This window comes from Patagioenas fasciata, chromosome 3 (genome assembly GCF_037038585.1).
Source record: "Patagioenas fasciata isolate bPatFas1 chromosome 3, bPatFas1.hap1, whole genome shotgun sequence".
Lineage (NCBI taxonomy): Eukaryota > Metazoa > Chordata > Aves > Columbiformes > Columbidae > Patagioenas > Patagioenas fasciata.
In genome coordinates this window covers 54982433-55008283 of record NC_092522.1, presented here as the reverse complement: position 1 = coordinate 55008283, position 25851 = coordinate 54982433, and the positions used below count along the sequence as shown (strand labels likewise).

Sequence of the window (25851 nt, the reverse complement as noted above, 5' to 3'; positions counted from 1 at the left end):
TTCAGTTATTTGTATGCAGCCAGAGCTGTTAGTGTTTTGTTCATCTGTGTTACTTCTGTTATTTTGGTATCTTGACTTTGTGCGTATGTGTATACATACTCTTTAGAGTCTCTGGGCATACTTTCATTTCTATTGTTACTTAAACACTGTTTTTCATCTAAAATGTGCTTTCTGGATTCTTCCACTTGTGTGCGTTTTACTGCTCATTTCATTTTATATGTAAATGTTTATAGAGATAGCTGTGTTTAATGTTTTTTAAAGTACAAGTGTCATTTGTCATAGGCTCTGTTAGTTTAACAAGGCTCTATTTGTATAGAACTTATATGATTTGATTCTTAAAGAAAGTGGGTGATATTTCTTATTTTAGTGGACAAATCAGAGATTTTGTTTTATAATAGTTTTTAAGCCCATGTACCCTATTTGTTGTTTATTCACCTGGCTGCACTTTTGAATATGGATTTTGTGTATAATCTCAATAAATGACTTGGATTTTGCTTTCTTGAGGCTTTTTAAAGAAGTATTTAGTAGTCACTTGAAACATCTCAGATTGGGCCCACTGAAGATTGAGATTAGTTAAATTGGAAAGTAAAAATTTTGGTGTCTAACACTAAGCCCTTGTGTCATGTTCTCTTATGTTTAATACTAGAAAATTAAGTAACACATTTTTTCAATTTTGTTGTGTTATTTTTGCTCATAGACTAGTTCTTCAATATTTTTATAAGAACTAAATTTTCTAACACTATACTTGCATCACAATGAGGATTGTATTTTTTAAATGTTTTGTTGTACTGTAGTAGTGTAGTATTTTCGTGACCTATTATTAATGAAAACTTGTATAAAAACCTTTAGCTCTGGTGTTATTCTGGTGCTATACGTTTCTTTAAAAGGGAGTTAGTAACAAGAAGACAGTAATATATACCATCTAAGAAGATAAGTTCTTATACTGTACATTAACTACTGATTAAACTTCAAGTAAAGTTGGTATAAAGGAAATCCCCACTCATACATGTTTGCTCTTTCTGCATAATGAGCTAGTGGGTTTATAAACCACTTAAGAATCTGCAGCACGTCATGTTTTGTGCCAATGTTAGACAGTAATGAATAGGCTATTCCATCGCCCATGACAGCTAAGAAACATTGCAGTATTAAAAAATAAAAACACTAAGAAAACTGACTTTGTCAGTGGCTGTAACTTTGTGTGGCTCTTCTGAGAAAACAGAACTTGTACAACAGATCTCAAAAATGTGTGAGTAGGTGTAAAGGACTAAACTTTTTTTTTTTTTTTTAATTTTCTGCTAGATAATAAGCTTAAAAGTAGATTTTTAATTGATTTTTTTTTTAATTTCTAGGTAGCACCTTATTATTTGATCTAATTTTTGGTAATGTTTTCCTCTCCTTTGAAGTGATGTTATTTAAATCTGGCACTGAAGAAAAAACTAAAAAATTGCTAGTTTTGTCTAATATATGAATGAAGGAGATTCTGTTCTCATAGTTAGCAGCTGTGAAATGAGAATTAGAATAGAACAAACTTGATCTGAAACAAAAGTTATCTTTAGATAATGTGCTGTATGTTGTTATTTTTAAGAGCTGCACACATACTGCAGTCCAAAATTTCTTCCTTAATTAAACCCCAGAGTGCCTCCATGCACAGCTTTGCTAAGAATGTTATCACAATATACTTTAGATGTCTGAGATGTCTATTTCAGATAGATTAACTTCTTTTTTCTAATTAGAAATGTCATTTCATTTATATTAAAAAAAATATTAACTGAACAAACTTGATCTCTTTATATTTTATCTTCCTTTTTAATTTCAGTTTCAATTCTTAACATCTACCAAACTTCATAAGGTTTTTTTTTTCAATACTTTAGTTCCATTTAGCTGGTGACACTTTCTTTACTTTACAATATGAAGTTTTATATAAAATATGCATTATGTATTTGAAAAGGAATTAAGTTACTCGCCTGGTGTTACCAAGTAGAAACTTGTTTCTCTAGATATAGTCGTTAGTGTAAGACCTTTTGATTTTTTTTTTAATATATTTTGAAATTCTCAAGTATTGTGTTTTAGAATAACCTGAATATATGTTCCTATATGTTATGTTAAGCTGAACTTGTATGTTCGTCATAACCACAAACAGCAATTTCTTCCTGTGTAGCGAGGCTTTAACGGATACTTTAATCATTTTAAAACAGAAACATAAAGTAAGAGATTGTTTTGTTCACTCCCGAGGGTTCATAATTGCTTTCTTCATCCTGGTGATCCTCAAATTAAAAAAAAAAATGAACTGAAAAACAAACAAACCACAATAATAAAACCAACCAAACAGAAACAGATACCGAAACCTCTGTGGTAATAGAATCTTACCTTTTACAAATAGACTTCTGCACATGATACTTTAAACAAATGCTAAATCCTAAAGAATTTGAGTATTCTTTGAATGATACCTGTTTCTTGTTACAGTTTTCAGAATTTCCGGACACCATGTTGTGTTCAGACTATGTGCAGTTATTAAATTCTCCACCTTGCTGTGAGCAAAAATGCAGCACTGTATCATGGGAGGAGCTGAAATCCATGGATTTACCATCTTTTGAACCTGCATTCTTGGTCCTCTGCCGAGTTCTGCTCAATGTTATCCATGAATGTCTCAAGCTAAGGTTGGAACAAAGACCTGCTGGGGAACCGTCTCTTCTGAGTATTAAACAGGTTTGTGTCAACTGTTGTTTTTGTGTTCTTTTTTTGTTTGTTTTTGTTTGTTTGTTTAATGCTTCCTGTTTGAAATTACTTTGTCATTTTGTTATGATGAGGTTTCCAGTTTAAACAGCATTAGTTTAAGAAATGACAGTGTATAATTCTGTAATAATTTTTTATAAATAGTCTTGTATTTCATATGGAGATGTGGTTTTTGCATAGTCTATAACTAGAAGCACAATATCATATTGTATGTTGGTACAGGTGTTGATTTCTTCATTCCGAATTCTGTTATCCACATACCTGTTAACCAGGTAGTATTTGAATATGTTTTAATGACGACAGAAGCAGACAGCTAAAGCATGTATGTTTGGATGGGGAGACCCATATCTGATGATCAGCGCTCTGTCTAGATGATCTTAACAGTATGTGGTACCTCCTGGAATTTTGGTTGCTGTCATTGCTGTCATGTGGCATTAACTCTGAGGTAGTCTGACCTAGTTGAAAACTCACACCTGCCTGGTTTCTGATAAGTGTATGACACCACTTGGAGCAGGGCCACGATGTACTGACTAGTTACTGTGTTCTGCTTAATCAGGTTTTGTGTATTGCACATAGTTATAGGTCACTTAGGGTAGGTGTGTTATATATTTTGGAAGTTACTGGAACAGAAAAAATTGAATGTCTGCTGGCAGATTGGTATTTTATAGATCAATTAATTATTGGGGGGGTGGGCAAAAACAAACCACCAAAAATCAGAAATCTTAATATAAACTTTCTTGCTCTAAACTACAGTACCCTGGAGGCTGTGTGACCTGCACACCTGCTTTGCAGAAAATAATTTCTTGTGCAAACTCCTTAAACAAAAAGCAACCTTTCAAACAAACCAGCAATGTGATAATATTTTCACTTTAAGATGCATATTCTTTAGTGTGCTCATTATAGACAATACTTGTGTTTGCCTGTTGCCTTGTGAGTTTCAGTTCCAAAAGCTGACACTTAACATTAGCGCCACAGGGCTTTTTATAAATCCTGTATTCTGTTATTCAATAGCACTACACATCACAGTATGGCAGTGTTATTTAAACAAACAAACAAACAAACATATCTCTATTTTTAATGTAGTTTTGAGAGTATTTTATTTTTTAATAGACGAATGCTACTCATTGCAGGTTTCAGAAGTGAACTTTGCTTGTATCTGTACGATATGCCATACTATATCCTAAAGTTTTATGGATAAGTCATTGCAAAATCCCATCTGTATCTGTGATGTGTAGTTAATTATTGGTGAAGTGTAAATTCTTTGAACAAGTTATGTTTTTCTTTTTGGATCCAAGTGCAAAAATCCCCAACAGGTTAACTGAATGTCATTGAGTGAGTCAAGAATGCACATTAATTTTTAAATATATGATGTGTTAGAGAGATAAATGTGTGATTATTAGATTTCCCCTTTATAAAAAGATACTTTTTTTTCCACTTTTTCACCTAACCGTTGGTAAGTTTTAAACTACCTAGTTCAGAATGTTACTCATTGTTTCCCCTTCACACAGGAGAGCACAGCATAACACGTTCTCACCTGTAAAAGATTCCAAAGACTCTTTGTCATATTAATAACACTATTGTATGGTTTGTTTTGCTTTCATACCATTATAATTTGTCATACATTGAGTCCAGTACATACTATTTTTGCCAGGATAGACATTATAGAAGACTTTAAGAAGCAGATTAACCAACCAAAAATTCCATTCCCTCTGACTCCCCAAATGAATGATTCTTCCTCTCAGACTCTTCTTTTAATGAAGTTGTTGCTCAGAAAAGGTCAGAGATTGTCAGACCTAGAGGCCAATAATAATTTCAGAAGAACACACACGTAGCACTGGAAGGACTTCTGAAAGAAACACATTTCGTAGTGCAGGTTTGAAACAGTTCTTGCTGTTTGTGTGCTCCTGTGCCTGTGATTGTGCATGTTTCTTCAAATAAATAAAACCGTAAGCTTTCAGGGAAGGGTGACAGCTCTGTGTCCAAAAGTGACCACTTCTTACAGTTAAAAAGATAGCTTTCCTCATGTTAGCCTTGCTTAGGGAACTGACAGAAGAAGTGCTAACTGTTTCCAGGTCTGATATGGGTTTTAGAGTTCTGGACACCTGCCTCATAGATTGACAATGAATTTCCTGTAGTAAAACATTTCTTGTAGGTCTCTAATCATCTGTCAAACACATTGCATATCATTCCTGACTTGCTTCCATTTAAACTAGTGATCTGATGATTGTGAGCTCTATTGCCCACTCCTAAACTTCAGAACTAAGTCGTTTGCTGTGGCCCTGTGCAGGGAATGGTTTGAAACGTCTGCCTCCATCTCCATGTATGGTTATGTCGCAAATGGCATTATGGCAATTAAATAATCCTGGAAAACTGGTCACATCTTTCCTTGAGATATGCAGAGCGACAGTACTCATTTCTAAAAACTGTAGAAATTATGTAGTGATAAACTAACATGTTTAGACAAACTGGACTGACAAATTGAACTTTCACTTCCCAGGGAGAATTTAAGTGTAGTGTCTTGACTGATAGCAGTTTTTTGGTTTTTCTCTTGCAGCTGGTGAGAGAGTGTAAAGAAGTTCTGAAGGGTGGACTGTTAATGAAGCAATATTACCAGTTTATGTTACGGGAGGTGTTAAATGACTTACAAAAGATTGATTACAACATTGATTCTTTTGAAGAGGACCTGCATAAAATGTTAATGGTAAGCTTCAAAAAGGGGAAGATATTTGGAGTCCTAGTAAGTGTTTTAATCTCAATATTGCTACTAGAAATCTATTGTCCCTGCTTGGTATAGGTCTTGCTTTTTTTGTTATTGTTGTTGTTATGCTACTTTAACATAATTTAATTGTTTTGATGAACTCGTAAAAGTAACACAGTAGCCATTGCCATTTTATCAATACGCATTTTTTCTTTACTAGACTGTGGTACAGCATACATGTAAATTGCCTGTATTTATAATAAAATGGTTCATAAATAGAATTGTAAATTCCATACACTTAAACTAAACTTTTAATAACCTTTTAGTATTAAATAAAAAAATAATGAATGCTCAAGATTGTCAGAAGTTTGGGACAGCTGAGGTGATCTAGACTGAGAACACAGATAGGGAAAGCTTGTAGGAAATCTGAAGGTTAAGGCAGGATTAATGAGGGCTTGGAGGTAGAACTTAGTATTTGTTTTTACCTGTGGACTCCTTGTGTAGGCAGGCAAGGTAGCAAAGAAGTGGTGGAAGAGGAATGAGGCTGACAGTGCAAGACACATGAAATAAAGTCAAGAATGAGTCTACAGCCTGAGACTATCAGAACACAGTACCTACCTAACCCAGAGTAGAATTTTAAGGTTTTCCATATCTACTGGGCTCTTGTGAGATCCCATTTTGAGGACTATGTTCAGCTCTGGGGCCCCCAGCATAAGAAAGACTGTTGACCTGCTTGAGCAGGTCCAGAGGAGAGACATGACAGTGACTGGGGGGCCTGGAGCACCTCCCCTATGAGGACAGGCTGAGAGAGCTGGGGTTGTTCAGCCTGGAGAAGAGAAGGCTCTGGGGAGACCTTGTAGCAGTCATCCATTGCCTAAAGGGGACCTACAGGAAAGATGGGAAGTGACTTTTAATCAGGGTGTGTAGTGAAACTGAAAGAGAGTAGATTTAGATTAGATATTAGGAAGAAATCATTTGCTGTGAGGGACGATGTGGCACTGGGACAGGCTGCCCAGAAAACTTGCAGATGTCCCCTCTCTGGCATTGTTCCAGGCCAGGCTGGATGAGGCTTGGAGCAGCATGGTCTAGTGGAAGGTGTCCCTACCCATGGCAGGGAGGTTGGAACTAGATGATCTTTTAGGTCCCTTCCAACACAAACCATTCTGTGACCTTGGCATTATTACAGTGTGGTCCAAAAATACCTGAAACCAATGGAGAGTGTCCTAATCATTTCTAAGGAGGGACACATATTATTAACCTAAAACATGGTAAAATTGCATCTAATTTTTTGCATACTGTATGATCCTGAAGGGCAGATGTTTGAAGAAGAATTTTACAATAATTAAATAAAGGTGAGAGCTAAGACTTGATATAAAGGAACACAAGGTATGATGTAGAATCTGAGAAGCCTGTACACTGCACTTATCCATATGCAGGAGGATATGTTCAGATAAAACCTTTTGCAGTAATCCAGTTAGTAAAAGATTTAGAAACTGTTTTTCAGTAAGTAGTTCAGCTTTAAAAACTCTGGTCACTGTGGATATCCACTGATACAATGGTGAATAGCAGCACAGCAAGTGAGGTGATGATAGTGTCAATGTTTTCAGAAAAGTATCATGAAGACATAGTATTTAATATTTCAGTAGGACTTTGTACTTCCTGAGCCAGAAATTTCACCTTTTGTATGGAAACATGTAGCTCATTTTCTGTCATAGCAAATGCAAAATGTTGTAGAAATGTTTTCTACAAATTGTATAATACTGAGATTGATGATGTAAGAAGTTTTAATCCTTAGTTACATGTCGTGTAACAATTTCTGTCAAAATTATCTCTTCCCATATACAGGTTTACTTTGATTATATGCGAAGCTGGATCCAAATGCTACAGCAGTTACCTCAAGCGTCCCATAGTTTAAAAAATCTGTTGGAGGAAGAATGGAATTTCACCAAAGAAATAACTCCTTATATAAGAGGAGGTGAAGCTCAAGCTGGAAAACTATTCTGGTAGGTTTTATTTAATTACTCTGCTTATGGTGTTAATTTATGCCAGATATGTATTCAAGTCAGCACTTGTTCAGGGTTCCCAGATTCGGCTTCTTGAGGCCTCAGTAGGCAGTTGATAGTCTTTGTGAATTCATCAGTTATTACAATCACTGCAGCTATAGGTTGCAGTAGATTGTGATTGCTCTTACTCCAGTGACAGCAGGAGTCGCTGCTTCTGCGGAAGGCCCCTTGTTAGCCCTGTGCTTGCAGAGTAACTGAGGGCCCCCCGAGATGCTGCTTGTTTCTGCAAGCAGACTTGGAAACACGGCTCTCTTGAGTTGGACAGAGTAGGAAGAAGTTTAAGGTGCCGTGCTACCTGAATAAGACTCTGAAGTTCCATCATTTCTGTTGCTACAGTGATATTGCAGGAATGCTGCTGAAATCTACAGGAATATTTTTAGATTCTGGACTACAAGACAGTTGTGATGAATTTTGGGCCAGTGCCGATGACAGTACTGCATCAGATGAAATCAGGTATTAAGCCCTTTGGCTTAATAATAAGTACGCTTAACTCGCGTTTCTATACCCTCACAGGTACCTATTGCATTTTATTTTGAAGAATGCAAACATCATAAATGCAAGATTCATTAGACCGTATTGCTGATATTTTTCTATGTGGTAGTAATGAACAATCATTTTGTTCTTTGAAACCTGGTAACCTTCTTTTTAGTTTAGGGTATGAGAGATTGTTTATTTAACGTTCTTCAAATTCAGTTTTTATATCTTTATCAAAAATGTGCCTGCACAAGTTCAATTTATTTCAGTCAGCTGCTTGTAAATATTTATCTTTTCTATGCTCTTTCTATATGTAAATAGTTCTTATTTTCTAATGGCTATAAAAATGTAATATGATCTATTAAAACATTGTCACTTCGTTCTTACCAATGTTTCAGGAGGTCTGTTATAGAGACCAGCCGAGCACTCAAAGAACTGTTTCATGAAGCTAGAGAAAGGGCCTCCAAAGCTCTTGGTTTTGCTAAAATGCTGAGGAAGGTAAGTTAACAGTAGAGTGTCATCTTATTTATACGCTTTTAAGAAATTCAGTCTGAAAACATATTCTTTTGTCATTACTTGCAGGACCTTGAAATAGCAGCAGAATTTGCATTGTCAGCCCCTGTGCGAGATCTTCTGAATGATCTGAAAACAAAACAGTATGTGAAGGTAAATTCAGTTTAGAGGCATGAAAATTAGTGTGGGGATGCTAAGTAAAGTGTCAAAGCATATTTATTGACATACTTTGAGTTTTTTGATATGACATCTGTATCTCAGCATTTTAAATGTCATGTATTTAAAATTGAATTGTGGCAGTCAGATTATTTTCTCTACCTATGTTTGTGTGATTGAGAATGCTAGTCTGTGTTTTGGGAAATCAGTGTCTTAATTCCTGGTCCTCCCAAAGATTCTCTTTGTGACTTAGGAAAAGCCATTTTGCTTCAATAGTATTTACTCATTTGTGAGAGTAGAATAATAACAAGTACTAGGGAGTGTTATTAGAAATAAATGCTTTATGAGATAAACAGATACATCTATAAATGGACATGTTTAAGTAGATAATCTCAGACTATGGACCTGTGTTTTGTTTACTTTTATAAAGCAAAAATATTACAGTGGAGGTCTGCTCTAGTGAGCTTCCTTGAGAGTGCTAAGGATGTCAGCAATGCAGGGACTATTTTCTGTTCCAAAACAACTGTTGCTAGAAAACTGTTGTACAGCAAAAGCAGGCTAAACTCTTGATACCTGATATTTACTGTGCTACATGTTCCACTATTATGGTTTTGCACTTGATTTCTTAAAAATGTCACGTCTTTTATCATACTTTGAATTTCAATAAAACAATTGTGGCAACAGATTAAATTTACTTGGATCTACTGTTCTTTTTTTGTACTTCTGTATATTTAATATGCATGTCATTCCCATTTGGGAAATAATCTATTAACTTTCGCATGACAAAATTCTAGTTAGATTTATATAAGTGATTGCTGAAAGTAGAAATTGGTTCAAAGGGAGACCAAGACGTTCATAGAGGGAAGTTCGTTAAGGGTTGGTTAAATGCAAGGATGAAACATCTGGCTCAGAAGTACCCTGGTCTGTGGATTGTTTTAAGAGTGGGACAGTAGTTAGGGAAAACAATATGTGTTTACTTTTTTAAAAATTTTCCCCAGATACCCCTCTTGGCTGCTCTTAAGACACAGTATTAAATTTTAGATGAAGATAGCATCATTGTTCTTATGCACATTTTGAGTATTGAGTTTGAAAAATCTGTGTAAGCACACGTGTTAAATAATCTAGATAGATTATTTGGATCTCAGGATTTGTCTCTATGTATTTCTTCTCCTCTTTTTTTCATCTTTCAAAATAAAACACATTTTGGTTAACACTTCATAAAATGGCCCTCTAACATTATGTAGGGAATTTAAATTTTTAACAGCCTTTTCAATCAAATGCTCATTAGTTTTGGGAAACTATTTTAGCTTTCAGTAACCACCAAGTTTTTACATTTACCTATATATTATAATAGTTTTAATTACAAAATATGCCTGCCTAATGGTAAAAATGAGTCCAATGTTTTGTCCTAGCTTGATGACATCCAACTCTGAAAACAGAGTATTTAACTTGACTCTAAGTCCAGTTGCCTCATGTCAAATCACAGGTATCAAGTATTTCACTGTTTCCACAGTCTGATTCAGATGCCTGACTTGGTTGAGGTGTTGTTACCAATGTGACAAATATGATGCAGAAGTAGTTTTTAAGTAGTGTAAGTAGAGCTTTATTAAGAGAACACTCTTATCACATATTAAGCTCTTTGGCTTAATAATAAGTACGCTTACTCATGTTTCTATAGGTACATATTGCATTTTATTTCCAAGAATGCAAATGTCATAAATGCAAGATTCTTATTGGACTTAATGAATCTCTCTTTCATGACTAGTAAAAGAGTAACTGTTACTTTTTTAGCCATATTTTTTTCATAGTCTTACCTTTTGTAGCCACTGAGAAATGTTATGTGGATTCTTAGAGATCCTGAAGGAATTTCTATTCTTTTAATATTTCAGTCTTAAAAATGTATGCTTCATAAGTGTTTACTTAGTCTTGGCTAATTTGCTTTTAAAAATATGTGTATATATATTTTATAGATACATATACACACATATGTGAAATCGGGTTTTTTTTAATAACAAGATTCCCTTAGAAGAATATGTAGAACGATCAATTGTGAAGGTGCAAGGAAAGATGTCACTGAAAATTGGTGATCTACCAGATTTCAAGACAAATATTTTCTTACAATGCATTTTGACTTTTAGTGTAAAAATGGCTGAATGTATTGTTTTAGTGTGTATATTGTACAGCTGTTTAAAATGCAAACTCCCTTTTGCTTAAATGAGATGACATTTACCTATTTTATGTATCATAGAAGACAGTGAGATTCACTTATTCAAGATATGTATTTTTTTCTACAGGTACAAATCCCTGGACTCGAGAATTTACAAGTATTCATACCAAATAGTATTGCAGGGGAAAAATCTGTGATTTTGCAGCTTCTCAATGCAGCTGCTGGAAAGGATTGCACAAAGGATTCAGATGAGGTTGCATACGAGGCCTATTTACTAATGACCAAACACAGTGATAAAGACCATGGCTCAGATGACAGCTGGAGTGCATGGGAGGGTCAGCCGGTCAAAGTAGTGCCACAAGTAGAGACGGTTGATACACTGCGAACCATGCAAGTGGGTTTCTCCCTCTTTTTTTTTTTTTTCTTCCCTTTTTCCCTTGTTTATGTGATGGCCATACTTCTGTGAATGCCTATCCTTTCAGATTCACCACAGTAATTTAAGAGAGGCATGTGTCCTTTTATGGGTAATACAAAGATTGATTCTTTGTTGTGTTAATGCAAGTATTAAATTCAATGGATTTTAGCATTTCTTGAAAGGATTAATCTCTATAATGTGGATTTTACAGAGTTGGATTTTTATAATAGATACTTTCAATATCTAGTTGGGTGTTCAGTATCAGAAGTGTGGATAGGACTTGGGAACTGTGCGTTTAACTAAGAAGTCACCAGTCTCAAAGAGTGTGTGGCAGTTGTGTACTTTCCACACGCTTGAGGCATGAAACAATCAGTTTCTTTCGATCTTGGATGAATTGTGACATTTCGAGTTAAATTTCTGTGGAAGCTACTGGATGTTCAGCAGTTCTGCAGGAAGGAATCTTTCCAGTCATACTTTCCTTCATCCCAAGCCAACAGAGGTTCCCTGCCAGCAGTTCTGCTGCAGCTCCCTGCCCCTCCTGTTCTCATAGCATCATGTTAAGCTAAGTGAATTTTCCTTTTGGTACGTCATGCATTTCCTTGGATCCCTACCATAAATGGGCTCTACTGTCCACGAACAAAGTGACTTTCCTGTCACTGTGCCTGGCCTCTAGCATTCAGAAGGCTCTAGGAATTACAGGCAGCTGAAAAAGTCAGTCCTGTACATACTGCTTTTTGTAACATGTGAGCATCTTACTTCTTGCTTGTTTGTTGTCCAGACTGAATGATAAAAAATAGCCTTTGTTTAAGTTCTTAGAATTTCCTTGGATTTCTCTTGTTAGTGTTTCGTTCAGAAAATTCAAACAGCAACAGATGGAGTTTGTTTTGCGAATTATGCTCTATCTGATATATCTAAGTGCACATAAAATACCACTTGCGTATGTGTTTATATGTGTATGTATATAAAAATCCAATATTGAAAAGTTAGGGAATCAAAAGTCCTTCATAAAGATTGCATCCTGTGTTTTTAAACAACATATTTTGATAGAGAAAATGTATTATTTTTTTAAATATTCATGAAGTACAAGAATCCTGTCAACATTTAAAGAATTTTGAGCATGAAAACATTCTTCATGGATGAGGTATTGAAAATCTGGATGAAGTGGGTTTTGTGAGTAACTTGTTGCAGCTGTAGATTGAAATCAGCAGATTCAATCTGTAGACTGAAATCAGCAGAGCTTAATATGTGACTCATAGTGCCACAGTAAAGGCAACACCGTATTTGACTGTGTACTTACAGACTTCCGCAATATCAGAGCTCTGGTTTCCAAAACGTATTCTTACATTTTAATGATTTTTCAAAACTTGAGCAAATACTGTGTGGTAAATCTATGCCTTTCCCTGTTCAATAGCAGATTTTTGTCCTCAAGTGTATTACATTACTTGGATAAAATGTGCTTATTTACCTGTTTGCCACCTCCGTCTGCTTTGAGAAAATATAATTGTTTTGCTTAGATGCTGCATTTGAAAGATCAGTTTTAATACAGTGTTTCCCAAACCTCAAGAAGGTAATCACCTTTCCAGAAGTGAATAGTAGTATATTCCCCTTGAAATCTTATTGTGGCGTTTGCCTTAATAGAGCTCTGCTCATAAGATGAGTGTTTATCAAGTTCAGTTGCCAACATCAAGATTTTCGGTGTGAATTAAGGATTTTAATGAATAGTGACCAGAGAGGTAATTCATACTTTAGAATTAAAAAAATAATGAGTTGTAATTTCCCAGTATGACACATGTTTTTGTAGAGAGGATTTTGTTTGTAAGAACTAGTAGTATCTTGTGTTCGTAGGTTGATAACCTCCTCCTTGTAGTCATTCAATCTGCCCACCTCGTGAGTCAGAGAAAGGCTTTCCAGCAGTCTATTGAAGGGCTCGTATCTCTGCACCAGGAACAGACATCCAGCCAACCAGTCATCGCCAAAGCTCTACAGCAGCTAAAGGTAAGACATTTTCGAGATTGTCAGTCAAAACTGATCGTAGTTTGCTCACTGATAAATAGAAATATGTAAGGAGATTTTATTGCAATGCTAGCAACATATTCTGCAGTTGTAATTTATGCAACCTCAATGGACTTCACTATTCCAGTACAATTTTCATTCTGTTTTTGCAAGGGATTTGTGAGTGCATTTTTTAGCAATATTCGTGTAATCATTTTTGCACTGGATAGGTGGGAAACAAGTCCATAATGCAATATAATGCAATAGAAATATTAATAGCAACAGAATAAATATTTATACAAGAGCACTATTGAATTGCAAGTGTTTGATTTCATGAAAATAAATTCTATCAAAATCTGTGATCTGTAAGAAGCAACTTTTTCTCTCCATATATGGAGAAGGTAGTTGCTTTATGATGTGAGAGTGCGTTGGTCTCTCTCTGATTTTTTGCTCTTGTTCTTGGTGCAGGCTATTTCTTGGGGCGGGGAGGGGGGGAGTGGTTATTTGTATGTGTGGGGGTTTTTTTTGGTTGGGTGAGGGTTTTCTTCAGTGGATTGGTTGGTTTGTTTTTTGGAGAACCCAGAAAAGCAAAGATTTGTTGCACCAAAGTTACAGTATCAGGTCCCTACATTTCCTTCTGAGTTCAATAAAAGCTGTGTTTGCGTACCAGATTGAAAATACAACCAGAGGCTTGGTCGTGTTATAGATAGTAAAACCAATTTTCTCTTTTCTTGTCTGTCTGGTTTTGACTGGGGCTTTTCCTCTTTTTTTCCTTTGCTACCTTTGTTTTTAAAGTTAATCTCACGCAAGCAAACAATTATAATACTTCAGCTAATTATAAGACTTGCTTACTGCGAGTGCTGAAAATTTGTTTTTCCAAGACTGAATTAATTGTGATGACATTAAAGTACATTTTCTTTTAAAACCATGTAATTGCGAGATTCATGTTTGCCTTAATCTGCTGAAATGTAGAGTTATAAATAATAATTTGATGCCCCCCATGCCTTTTTGTTGTTGTTTCTCAGAATGAGGCATTACAGCTATGCAATAAGATAAGCAGTGCCATTGATAGAGTTGATCACATGTTCACATCTGAGTTTGATGCTGAAGTTGATGAATCTGAATCTGCCACTTTGCAGCAATACTACCGGGAAGCCATGATTCAGGGTTATAATTTTGGGTTTGAGGTAAGGAAACAAAAACTTAATGACAGGTTTGTTTTCTAGTTTTGGTAGGAACCAATTGAATTCTATGGTTTTGCATTGGTGGAAATACAGTAACTCTTAAATCTGTGGAAATATGAAGGATTGTAGCAGAATATTACAAAAATATATATTGTAACAGAGAAACTTACGTGACATGATTGAAAAAGAACAGATAGATCTATTAAATGCAGTCTCCCATTAGCAATGCCTGGATCTCTAAAAAGCTTTAAGAACTTGATGAATTCTGGTGTAGTCGTGTAGGCTACTTGGCAGCATTTTGGATTAAATCAGAAATATCCCTTGATATTAAATGTCATTGTGTAACTTGGCTTCTCCCAGGTTTTCAGCCTGGAATAGCATAATACTGTAATATGAGCCCTTCTTTCAAAGTTAATGGTGGTTCTTTGATGCAGTGAATATAGCTTTTGAATGCTTTCCTTACAGTGTTGATGAGGAAATGTCATGTTCAGATGCTTTTAGTATAATGCTTCACTATTTGATTCCTGTGAGCTTTGTACATTTTTTTTTGACATTTTAGCATACACTAACATACTTCTAAGGATAGTCTTCTAAAAAAACAGGTGGTATTTCTGTTTATTTTTTTAAATGTACATATAGAACTTCTTTTTTTTCCCTAATGTTACCTGCAGTATAACTAAAAATAAATACTGCTTGGCAGTTCAATCCCTGATTACAGAACTGAGCATTTATGTAAACTGTTCCTTAGATGATATGTACATTGTTAAATGTCAGTGTATGCCCCTGTACACACAAGAATGCTGTAGGACTCAAGTGCTGCCTCTCACTAGAACACGTTTTGTGTCATATACTTTTTTGTGATTTTTTTTTTCTTATAAATATGTAACTACTTGCATAAAAACATTTTGTCAAAGAATAGGATGTGACTGTTACTGTACTGTAGAGTTTTGTTATCCTGCAGGTACTCCAGTGGATATTGCAAATGGTACTTTTGTTCTTTTTATTAATACGTGAAAAGTAATCTTTAGTTTCTTTCAGTACCATAAAGAAGTTGTTCGTCTGATGTCTGGAGATTTCAGGCAGAAAATTGGAGACAAGTATATCAGCTTTGCCAGAAAATGGATGAATTATGTGCTAACAAAATGTGAGAGTGGCCGTGGCACTCGACCCAGGTAACAGCCAACTTGTTACTACCATAGTAATTTGTATTTAAATACCATGCAGGACTTTTCACAGTGTGAATAATGCTTTATTGTTTAGAAGTAGTCCATCTGAACTATTGATGCTTCTGGCTCTTAAATTTTGAAAGTGATTTGAATAGTAAATGCATAAAGCCAAATAAACACTCCAACTGCTTAGCAGAAGATTTTGTTGAACATTTTGCCTTGTATTATCTAACAAAAAATGGGAAGAAAAAGGGGAAATTGTTGGACCAAGGCAATGGAAATACTTGAGGTTCGAACAGAAGTGCTATGTGCTCAGGAGTCAATAAAGATTGCAGACTATGCAACAGTCACTTTTTGGGTATTCTGCAGAGAGAGAAATATTGTAAGCTTTAGCCTCCTGTAGAATTCTCTTCTATTAGTCCCTTCCGAAAGCATCTAAAGTATGGCTCACAGATGAGGAAGAAGTGTTTCCATTCTGGTGAATATTCTTCAGTTTTTTAAATGCAGTAATGGATGCATTTGTTGATGGTTTTCGTTGGTGTCCAAAGTACTTTCTGTCTGTTGACAGTGCTGTTGTGCCCAGTGGTCTCTCAAGTGCGCTCACACTGGGTCCTGTCAAACTCCCCTGCTGGGCACTAATGAAAAAAAATGACAAAGTTATGTTGCTTTGAGGATGTGAGCAGAGAAACTGGGAAACTGGTTCAAGCAGAATGATACAATTGCTTGATTTATGGAGGTGGTTTTGCAGCATTTTGCAGCTGGTATATCAGAAATTTAATAGAATTCTTTTGCATTAAAATAGGTGTCTTATATTGATCGATGCTAGCAGATTACACATCAGTGACTGTTTTATTTCCTTAAAGTGTAGGGCTGATCAGTCTGTCCTGGAGGTGGTTTGTTGTGCTTGCTGTAAAAACAGGAGGAAAGTGTGGGTAGGCCGAGCTGCGTATGGATAGGCTAGTTGGCTCAGCGTGCTAACCTTAAAAAAAAAAAAAAAAGGAAACAACAATAAAAAAACAAAACCACTTAAAAGACATTTTAAAGTATGTTAACAACAAAAGGAGGACTTAAGACCACATTGGTCCATTACTTGATGAGGTCGGTCATCTCACGAACAGGGACAAAGATGAAGCAGAGCCATTTAATGCCTTTTGCCCCTGTCTTTAACACAAATAATGGGTCCTGGGACCCCTGCAGACCTGATTGAGGGGACCATGACAGGGGTAGCGATAAGGTCCCAGTTGACTTTGAACTTGTACAAGATTTGCTGCTGTCATTGAATGCACACAAGTCTGTGGGGCCAGATGGGATTCACGCCAAGATACTGAAGAAGTTGGCCTCTCTCAGTTATTTTTCAATAGTTGTAGGAATCTGGAGAGGTCCCTCTTATCTGGAAGCTAGTAAACCTTATTCCAGTCTTCAAGAAGGGCAAGAAAGAAGACCTTGGTAATTATAGGCCTGTCAGCCTCACTTTGGTTACTGGTAAAATTACAGAGATCGTTCTGGGAGTTATTGAAAAACACTTCAGAGACAGAGACAACGTAGTCATTGTTCAAGGTCAACATGGGTTCGTGAAGGGCAAGCCGTGCCTTACACTCAATATCCTTTTATGACAAGGGAGAAGGCAGTCGATGCGGCAGGCAAGGACCCTGAATCACTCATCAGCGACACGTGGCCTGCTCACTTTATTTGGCAGTGCCCTTGCTATAATCAGACTTTATCTGGATATGAGTCAGCAAATATTAATACAAATTAAATATTTTACCTGTTTTTTAATCCATTTTCTTACAAAGATTTTGTCTCATTTTACAGAGGAAAAATTACTAACTGCCATTTACTGTTCTTGGATGTTGTGGAAACTCTTATGATGGCTTTGGCCAAAGAGCAATTAATTTTATGTCTATTCTTTTTCTTTGAGACAGGTGGGCAACTCAAGGTTTTGATTTTCTTCAAGCCATTGAGCCAGCTTTTATTTCTTCTCTCCCAGAAGATGACTTCTTGGTATGCAATAAGTTATTCTGCTTGTTTATCTGAATGCTTGTGAAGCTATTGGTATGTTTTCAACGATATATTTTATAAAACAATGTCTGAATACAGATGCTGTTCTGAAACAATTGCTGATGTACATAACTGTTGATGTTGATATCTCTGTAAGATTCTGAATAGAGTATGTTTGTGACTGTTGACATTAATGTTTTCAAATTGCTGACAAGCTGCTGGTACTGTCTTGAGAGGCTGTTTCGTTTTGTCTCTTGGGAAATTTGACAGCAGCTTTTCTGCGTTGTTACAAATTAGAGTTGCTGTAACAAATTTCTGAATGTAAGTTTCTAGGGCTCAGTTAGCACCAAGATTTCATTTATGGGTGTGAATACAAAATCACAGTTGTTTAAAGGTTTATCTTCAAATTGTACCAACGTGAAACAGACTTTAAACCATCTTTTGTTTTTACTATGAAAAAAAATAGCAGACTAGAACTGTATTTTTTGTGTACTCTACCTTCCTCTTTTTCCTCTGGAAATAAAATTCTGAGAATTTTTTTCTCTGATCTTGGTACAGCACTGCAGAGAAGTGAAAGCATAATTGCCCCAAAATAGCAGAAAATGAGTGTCAGCACCTCTGATTTTTATTAATGTCAAGATGTGTTATGAAATGCCAACCACATTAATCTTATGTAATACAGAAACTACATACTTTAGTCTTTTTCACATGTATTTTTATCAAGAGCTCTTAAGTTATGTTTTGGTCTCGTGTGTGATGCTATGAAAGAGTTGTCGGACTAAATGGCAGAGTTAAGCTTGTATTTGAAATACAGTAATAATTTAGCTTTAGGAAGTAGCTGCTTGGCTACATTTAATTTGACACAGTTTCTAAAACAGACTTCGAACAAGTAGGAGAGAAGGGTGGGAACCATGAACTTTCACTTTCTTAAACTGGATTTCAGTTTTGGTGAGCATCACTTGAAGCCACTTTGATTAATCTGACCCCTGTGTAAGACAGGTCACAGCATTTTGGCTAGAAATGCCTATGTCAATTATTTTTTTGTTAGTCTAGCTTCATGTTGATGGTCTTCACTAAGTTTTTGAATTTCTGAAAGGAAATATGACTAGTCTGAATGACTGATATATAGAAGTGGCCTTCATAGCAACTATGTCGAATACCATAATTTAAATTCTTTATTGTGAAGACATTTTCTGTTTCATGGTGTTCTGACAAATATATTGAACCAGAGGAAGATTTAGAAACTTGTCCGAGGTTACGTACATAGTGAGTAGTACACCTAGTAATTAAGCTTGGATAGCCTGAGACCCAGTTCAGTTGTTAAACTATTAAACACCCTTTCATGAAAATTTTGCTAGCTTCATGGGTTGATAAGGAAAGTGGGTTTCTTTTAATACGCAGTGCTTCATACTTGTGGTTTTACAGACTTTTGGCTTGTCATTCAGGCCACCATGATCAAACCCAATTTCTTTGTGTGCTGCTTCTTGGGATGGGAAGAGGGAGGAGGTTGTTGCAGTTTTTTCCAGCAAACTTGATTTTTAATTATATTAAAAATGGATATGTTTAAGTTCCATGAGCTTTATATTATAAAATGTTCTTTATGATATATCATCGTTCAGTTCTTATGGTTACGTAAGTTTAATGAGGTCAAAAGGCAAGACAAGACTAAGACTTCCTAGCTTAAAAAATAAAAAATCAACAAGTCAAATGGCTAACGTGGATACAAAAGTTTAATATAGTTGATAGAATGTAGGGGTGATTACTCAACAGATTACATATTTCACCAGTGTCATTTTATTACTGTGAGCTTTACCATATGACTGTCTACTTTCTTGTAGCATAAAACATCACAACTTTTTCTGTTTGTCTTTTCTAGAGTTTACAAGCTCTGATGAATGAGTGCATTGGCCACGTTATTGGGAAACCTCACAGTCCTGTTACAGGTTTGTACCTTGGTAAGGCAGAAGTTACTGGCATTTGTTCTGGAGCTTTGCTGCTGCTGTTATAGAATTTTCACTGTGAAGTAATTTTTAAATGCTAGAAATATAATAAAAATATTTTTCAGCTCTCCGTGGTTGTTCATGTGGAACCATTATTGCCTGACAAAGTGTAAACAGATAGTGGTTTTATTCAAGAAATTTACAAACTTTACAGATGCTTTCCTCTGATTTTTATACTTGAATTCCCTGAAGTCTTGCAGATCTTCTGGAAGAGGGTTGTGATTTTTAAAGGTTGGGTAAAGAAGTGATTATAACTTCAAAGAGGCAGTTACAGCTCCCCCTCCCAAAATTTCATTGTCACACTGCAGATATTTACACTTCTGATGGACTTTATATAAGTATTGAGGTACAGAGGTGTTATACCTGGGGGCTCGATGGTAGAGGTGTGGGAAATAGTTCGCCAATATCACAAAATTTGTCTTAGTGTAAAAAATATATTTGGCCTTAGAATGAAATCAGCATATTTCATTGTTTATCTTGAGAAAAAGATGTTTCCTCAGCTGTGTTTCCTTTTTTACATATTTCTTTCTCAGCACTTCCTCCTCCCAAGTCCCATTGACTAGTTTAACTTTCAAAATGCTATGTCTTTTCTTTCCTCTAATGTCCACTTCCTGGACAGGATTGATGGCAGAAGACGTGAAGGGAAGGTCCTCCTCAGCCAAGAGGATATTTTCCAGTATTTCATGAAATTTTCAGTTTTGATATAGTTTTGATGAGAAGCTCATAGCTGAGAAACCTTTCACAATGAAAGTCAGTCCAGTTGTTTGGAAGGAAACATAGTCTAAAATAAATTTTAGTCAAGTTCTGTACTGTAATGTAAAACCTGTACATTCACTTTTGATACTGTTGTTCAGAGGAAGGCCCATTTTAGGTATATCACTAGCATGATGATCCAGAAGTGCTGAAACTCTTACAAATGCTGTTGCAGACACAGCAGATGACACAGAATAAATTGCTTGACAGCTTTTGGCTCAGAGGCACAGGGAGGGGGTAACACAGATGAAAGACTCAGACTTGAACAGCAGGCTGAAACCTTAATACACGTGAAAGAAATATAGCTAAAAATAAACTGTACCCTGGCTGCAGATATTGCAGGTACCCTTTTCTATCTCATGTTAGGGGAAGAATAAGAATTCCGAGTGCACTTTGCGTACTGTGTTGAGGGACTTAAACCCACTGTGATCTTTACTCCTTTTCCCAAAGCTGAGGATCCAGTTGTGTTCATGCTGCTGTCTGTAGGCACATAGCTGGGGGTCTCCTGGTGTTTTATCCTGTATTTTTGCTTTGTGCAACAGCTAATGTCCACCCCGGTGGGTTAGGTTCTGCTTTCTGGGTCTTCTGCTAGTGTTCTTGTGAATTATAACAGAACAACCAACACCTGGTCCTGGCAGCTTTTACTTGTCTTGATACTGCCAACAAGACAGAAACTCAGCTCACTGGGATGAACCTAGCCTGGCAGAAGGAACTACTACCTTGTGTTTTGATGGGCAATCAGCTGTCTTGTGGTGTAACTGCCACAATATTTTTCTGGCTAATTAAGGAGGGGTTAAGGGAAGGGGAAGACGCTGCAGACTGCTCTTCTGGGCACTGAATGGGCGAGGCATGGGGACAGTGATGGCTCATGTTGGTTTGACCCTGTCTCTTTGTACCACTTCCTTGTAGCAGACTGTCATGTGTGGGGTTTTTCCCAGCTCATTTTGCTTTCTATTATTTTCTGAGAAAAACTAATTCTGATGCAAGAAGAACATAATACTGTTTGCTTTTTATTTATTTGGTTTGTTAATGCTTATTTCGCAATAAGATAACAAATAATCTTTAATCTGTGAAGTTGAAATAATGAAGATTTAGTTTTAATGAAGTAAGTGTACATCCTCTAATTGCTACGTTTTAATTCTCTGGATAATTTTCATTTTTTAAAAGATGAGCTACATGATACAATAGTACAAATAATATTAGTACATACAATTGATTTATTTAAAATAGGAATAATATGGATTTTTCTTAAAGGATAAGAAAATATGTGCCAATTCATACTTAACTCTGTAACATAAAAATATTTTAATTTTGTGTTTTGAAATGGCCCTAACGGAGTTTTTCTGTCATTTGAGTAAAGGTGCCACCTTTTTAATGTTTGCAGCTATTCATCGAAACAGTCCCCGTCCTGTAAAAGTGCCTCGGTGCCATAGTGATCCACCAAATCCTCATCTTATCATCCCGACACCTGAAGGCTTCAGGTATTTAGCATCAGTACAGAGTTCTAAACTGGTTTATCTTCTCTTGACTGTGCGGTCAGTAAGCGGAACAACCTTTCTTTCCTGTTGAGGACAAAGCAGCGAGAAAAAAGTAGCATGTTAGTGATCCGAATTTTATCCATATGTTTTTAAGGACATAGTTTTTTCCTCTCCCCTCGCTCCCGCTTTATTTTACAGTTTTGATTGGTGCATGCTTTCTCACCTTGAAGTCATTCTTATCCCCTTTATCTTTCCTGAAAACAATGTTTCAATGTAACAAGGTTCAATTCAATGAAAACTGCTCGTTAACAAGACCTTTATTTCCTTGCCAACTTTGAATGTCTGTGCACATGCCCATGATAATGCTTTTGATATTTTAGCATAGATAAGACATAAAATTTTAGCATTCTGGAATATGGTGGCATTTCTGCATCATTACCAACCTGCTATGAAGAAGCTTAAAGCAATGGATGGTTTTGCTTCCATTTGAAAGAGTTGACATGAGAATTAATGCAAAAATAATTTTTAAAACTTTGAAAATAAAATTTGCCTTACATATTTTGACACAAACAGAGGGCTTTACTTTTCACGAAGATCAGCACAGTGTCAGACTCTACGTTTGACTTTTTTTGAAAGGTGCTTAGCTGATAGCAAAAAACAGTGCTACTCTAAAGATGTGGAGATTTTTATTTTGAAGATTATTGATATTGCACGTATTAACAGCCCGTGAAGCTTCTGAGACCCAGAATTATTCCACATATGAGTCTTTATGTACTTGAAAAACTTTTAAAATCAGGCCTCAGTATGTATACTTCAAAATTTTATTCTTAAAATAAAAATTCAGCTCCATACACGTGTTATTTTTTTTTTAAACTGTTTCCTGAAGTTTTTCTTCTTGCCACAGCACACGGAGTGTCCCTTGTGATGCACGGAACCATTGCAGTGTTGCTGCCAGTCGCCCCGCTCCCATCGGTAGCGACTCAGCCCAACCCAAACCTGTCAGCAGTGCAAATGATACCAGGTAGCTCCGCTCCATCACGTAGAAGCCTCATTCTACTCACATCGCCCATATAACTGTTCCCACGTACTTGTATCCCAGTAAATCATTTGCACCGTGCTTTTCTGTCCCATCATGTCTCCCACTGGCTCCTTCATTCATGTTTGACTTGAGCAAAATCTCATGTCTTAGAAATAGATGATAAGACCACTTCCAGATTTAAAATGTCTGAACAAATGGTAGTTAAAGCATGCATTTCTGACGTAGATTACAAATTTGCTCAGTAAAAAATATCCATGAAATTAACATATGCCAGTCAGTTCATCGGTATAACTTTATTAAATAATTAGTATTGATAACTAACACTTTGCACTAAGATGACTGTGACATGCAAATAACCCAAGGAGATTTTTTTTTTTTTACATTACCTAACAGTTTTGTTATTGTTTTTGTCTGCCATGAATCTTTTGAAATATGATATAGTGGCAAACACAGAATTAAACACATAAGATTTCAAGAGGTTTTTTGAACTTCTTTCTACACTTTTGCCTCCTTAGACTTGTGTGGAATAGACTTAATATGAAAGAACCCATTCCTGTATCAGGATATGCAATAGGCACCACTTCTGTATCATCTGTTTGGAGATGTCATGAGTAATTTTTTTGGCAGAGCATCTGGCCTCTGATCTGGCTGTTGTATTTCAGACTGTTGGTGTTCCTTCTTCCCATACCACAGTCAGACCATTAACATGCCTCCCAGGTTCTCTACATTTACTCTCTTTTTTTCTTCCCCTGCCCCCCGCACCCCTGACTCTGAAAATCCTGCTGTTCACACAATGGTATTATCTTAGGGTTTATAAATACCTTTTTGGATTCTTGTTTCTACTACAGAGCACCAAAATCTCTCTTGTACAAGAGATTGATATGAATGGAGACACATATCTGACTGTATCACACAGCTGTAGAGAAAAGAAAGAACAGGTAGTGAAGGAACACCAGATAGGTAGTGACCAAAGTGAACTTAGATATGACTTGATTATGAAATATTTATTTTTAATAAATAATTTTCATTTATTAGCCAGCAAATCATCCTGGTTTGTTGGTTTGGTACGAATTGACAGCAGAGGCATGCATGAAGGTGTTTAGAAGGAATTAAATTGGCACTTCTTATATAAAATCTTTCCTGCAAGTCTTTGCAGTTTATCTTTATGATAAAATGTGACTTGCACGCTATAGTAGTATGTATAGCTTGTGAGTTTGGGCCTTTTTTTTTGTGAAAATACATCCTGAATTTTTGACATTTGAAATACATGTATTTATTATATATCATTTGTGCTTCTGTTTAAGCCTTGTCTTAAGACAGAGTAGGCAGTAGTCTGCACCACTCAGCACTTGAAAAGCCCTTTTCAAGTAAGAAACATCCTAGAGAATTTTCCCTGAGAGCTTCTGGCAGCTTTATAAGCTGACATGTTGATGATTAATTAGTATTCATGATTTTGAAAATGCAGAACTTATTTGATAATTAGTCTTTACACAACATCTGAAGGGGATTTTTTTTCTCAAATACGTACAGCACTTGGAGCCAAGGCGTATCTTTGAACTTAGTTAATTTTTTAAGAGGGAGGTAAGAGGCTAGTTTTTAATACTTGTGGGCTTTGTTGTGATCTTTATACCACTCAATGAAACTGTCAGGTTTATAATTTGACACGCTTGAATACAGTGGTATATTCTTTTAATGTTTTCTGCATGTGTGTCCGACACAAATATTGATCAAAGTGTGAAGGTTAGCGTTTTGACAGTTTCGTCTATTTCAGTAAGATAGTCATTAGGAAGAAAAGAAATGAGAATTCTACTTCTTAGTTGCAACCAAATGCAGAATAATTTCATGGATTGTAACAAGGAAGTTGATGTTAATGCAGCATTTTAGTCTAATTGCCTAAGCCTGTTTTTCAAAGACTTGTGTTTTTCTTAGAGCTCTCAGTTTTTACTTTTTGGTGCTTGCTAATAAAATAGCCCATGATTTTAATTTTTTTTTATGCACTACCTGGATTTTAAATAGCATTGTTTAACCCCCTGTATTACCTAGGAGGAATTTGAAGAAAAAAAAAATTATTAAAGCAGAGACAGAGTTTTGGAGGCCGTTGGGGTTTATGAGGGGTTTTGTTTATCGAGGAAGGCAAATATTACAACATAATACATTTATAGCAAATTTCTGGGTTTAATATAGTTAAAGTTGCAAAGCTTAACACATTGTAGTCTTAATTATGGATTTCGGTTTATTTGTGCTCTGAAAGAGACATGGAATCTGTCGGATCAAGAAAGTGGTTCTGTATGCAACAAGTGTGGGGTTCAGCTGCTGGAACAGCACAGAAGCAGGAACTTCTTATTCTTTCCAGAAACTCTTTGGACATTTATGACATGATTGTAGGCATTAAGTATCTATAAAAAGTTGACTGTAGGAACTTGATAAATCAGTTGTACTAGGCAGTGCGTATTGCACAAATGCCACCATAGTTCTCTTCAAGTTTTTCTTTAACAAACAAACAAAAAAATCAGTTTAATGTAACTTGAAAGTAAAATCCACAGCAGCAATACCTAGTTGTTTACACTGAGCTTTCTGATGGTTATACATTTACACTATGTTCATACTGAGGACCTTTATAAGTGTTTAATTTCTGAGCTAGCTGAGGTTATTATTCGTCATTTTATATTTATCTAAGACTGGAGCAAAAATTTAGCAAGTCACAGAATCACAGTTGTCTTCTCTTTTACTCAGTTTCTTTGCCCAATAACAGGCACACAGTATGGCTGGGCACAAACAATAAAAGATCTGGGTGACCAAGAGGGGCTTGAAGTGGATTTTAGATACCTGCATTCAAAGTTATGATACTTATATCCTCTGTTCAGCTACTGCCTCATTTTAGAGGTGTTTTAGCTCGGCTTGTTTTTAAGATCTTCGTGCATCTAGAGTTGTACTGTGTGTGCTGAGAATAACCTCAGCCATCTTGCTGGTTTAAACCTCAGTTTCCTGAAGAGTTCTGAAGATTGTCACTAGTTCAGTTTCA

At 36.0% G+C, this 25851-nt stretch overlaps 1 protein-coding gene across 4 annotated transcripts in view; it reads left to right on the top strand.

The window, feature by feature from the left end:
* MAP3K4 (mitogen-activated protein kinase kinase kinase 4) overlaps positions 1-25851 on the top strand; it is a 68641-nt gene that overhangs the window by 25418 nt on the left and 17372 nt on the right. Inside the window, exons 4-17 of one of the 4 annotated variants that reach the window (XM_065834336.2) lie at positions 2464-2706; positions 5288-5434; positions 7277-7434; positions 7831-7947; positions 8367-8466; positions 8551-8634; positions 10932-11198; positions 13065-13214; positions 14237-14398; positions 15434-15567; positions 17484-17562; positions 19436-19502; positions 21697-21793; positions 22695-22811. In XM_065834336.2, the coding sequence (XP_065690408.1) occupies positions 2464-2706; positions 5288-5434; positions 7277-7434; positions 7831-7947; positions 8367-8466; positions 8551-8634; positions 10932-11198; positions 13065-13214; positions 14237-14398; positions 15434-15567; positions 17484-17562; positions 19436-19502; positions 21697-21793; positions 22695-22811 (1922 nt within the window). Of the gene's footprint in view, positions 1-2463; positions 2707-5287; positions 5435-7276; positions 7435-7830; positions 7948-8366; positions 8467-8550; positions 8635-10931; positions 11199-13064; positions 13215-14236; positions 14399-15433; positions 15568-17483; positions 17563-19435; positions 19515-21696; positions 21794-22694; positions 22812-25851 lie in introns of all 4 variants that reach the window. The other 3 variants (XM_065834335.2, XM_065834337.2, XM_065834338.2) reach the window with 3 other exon arrangements.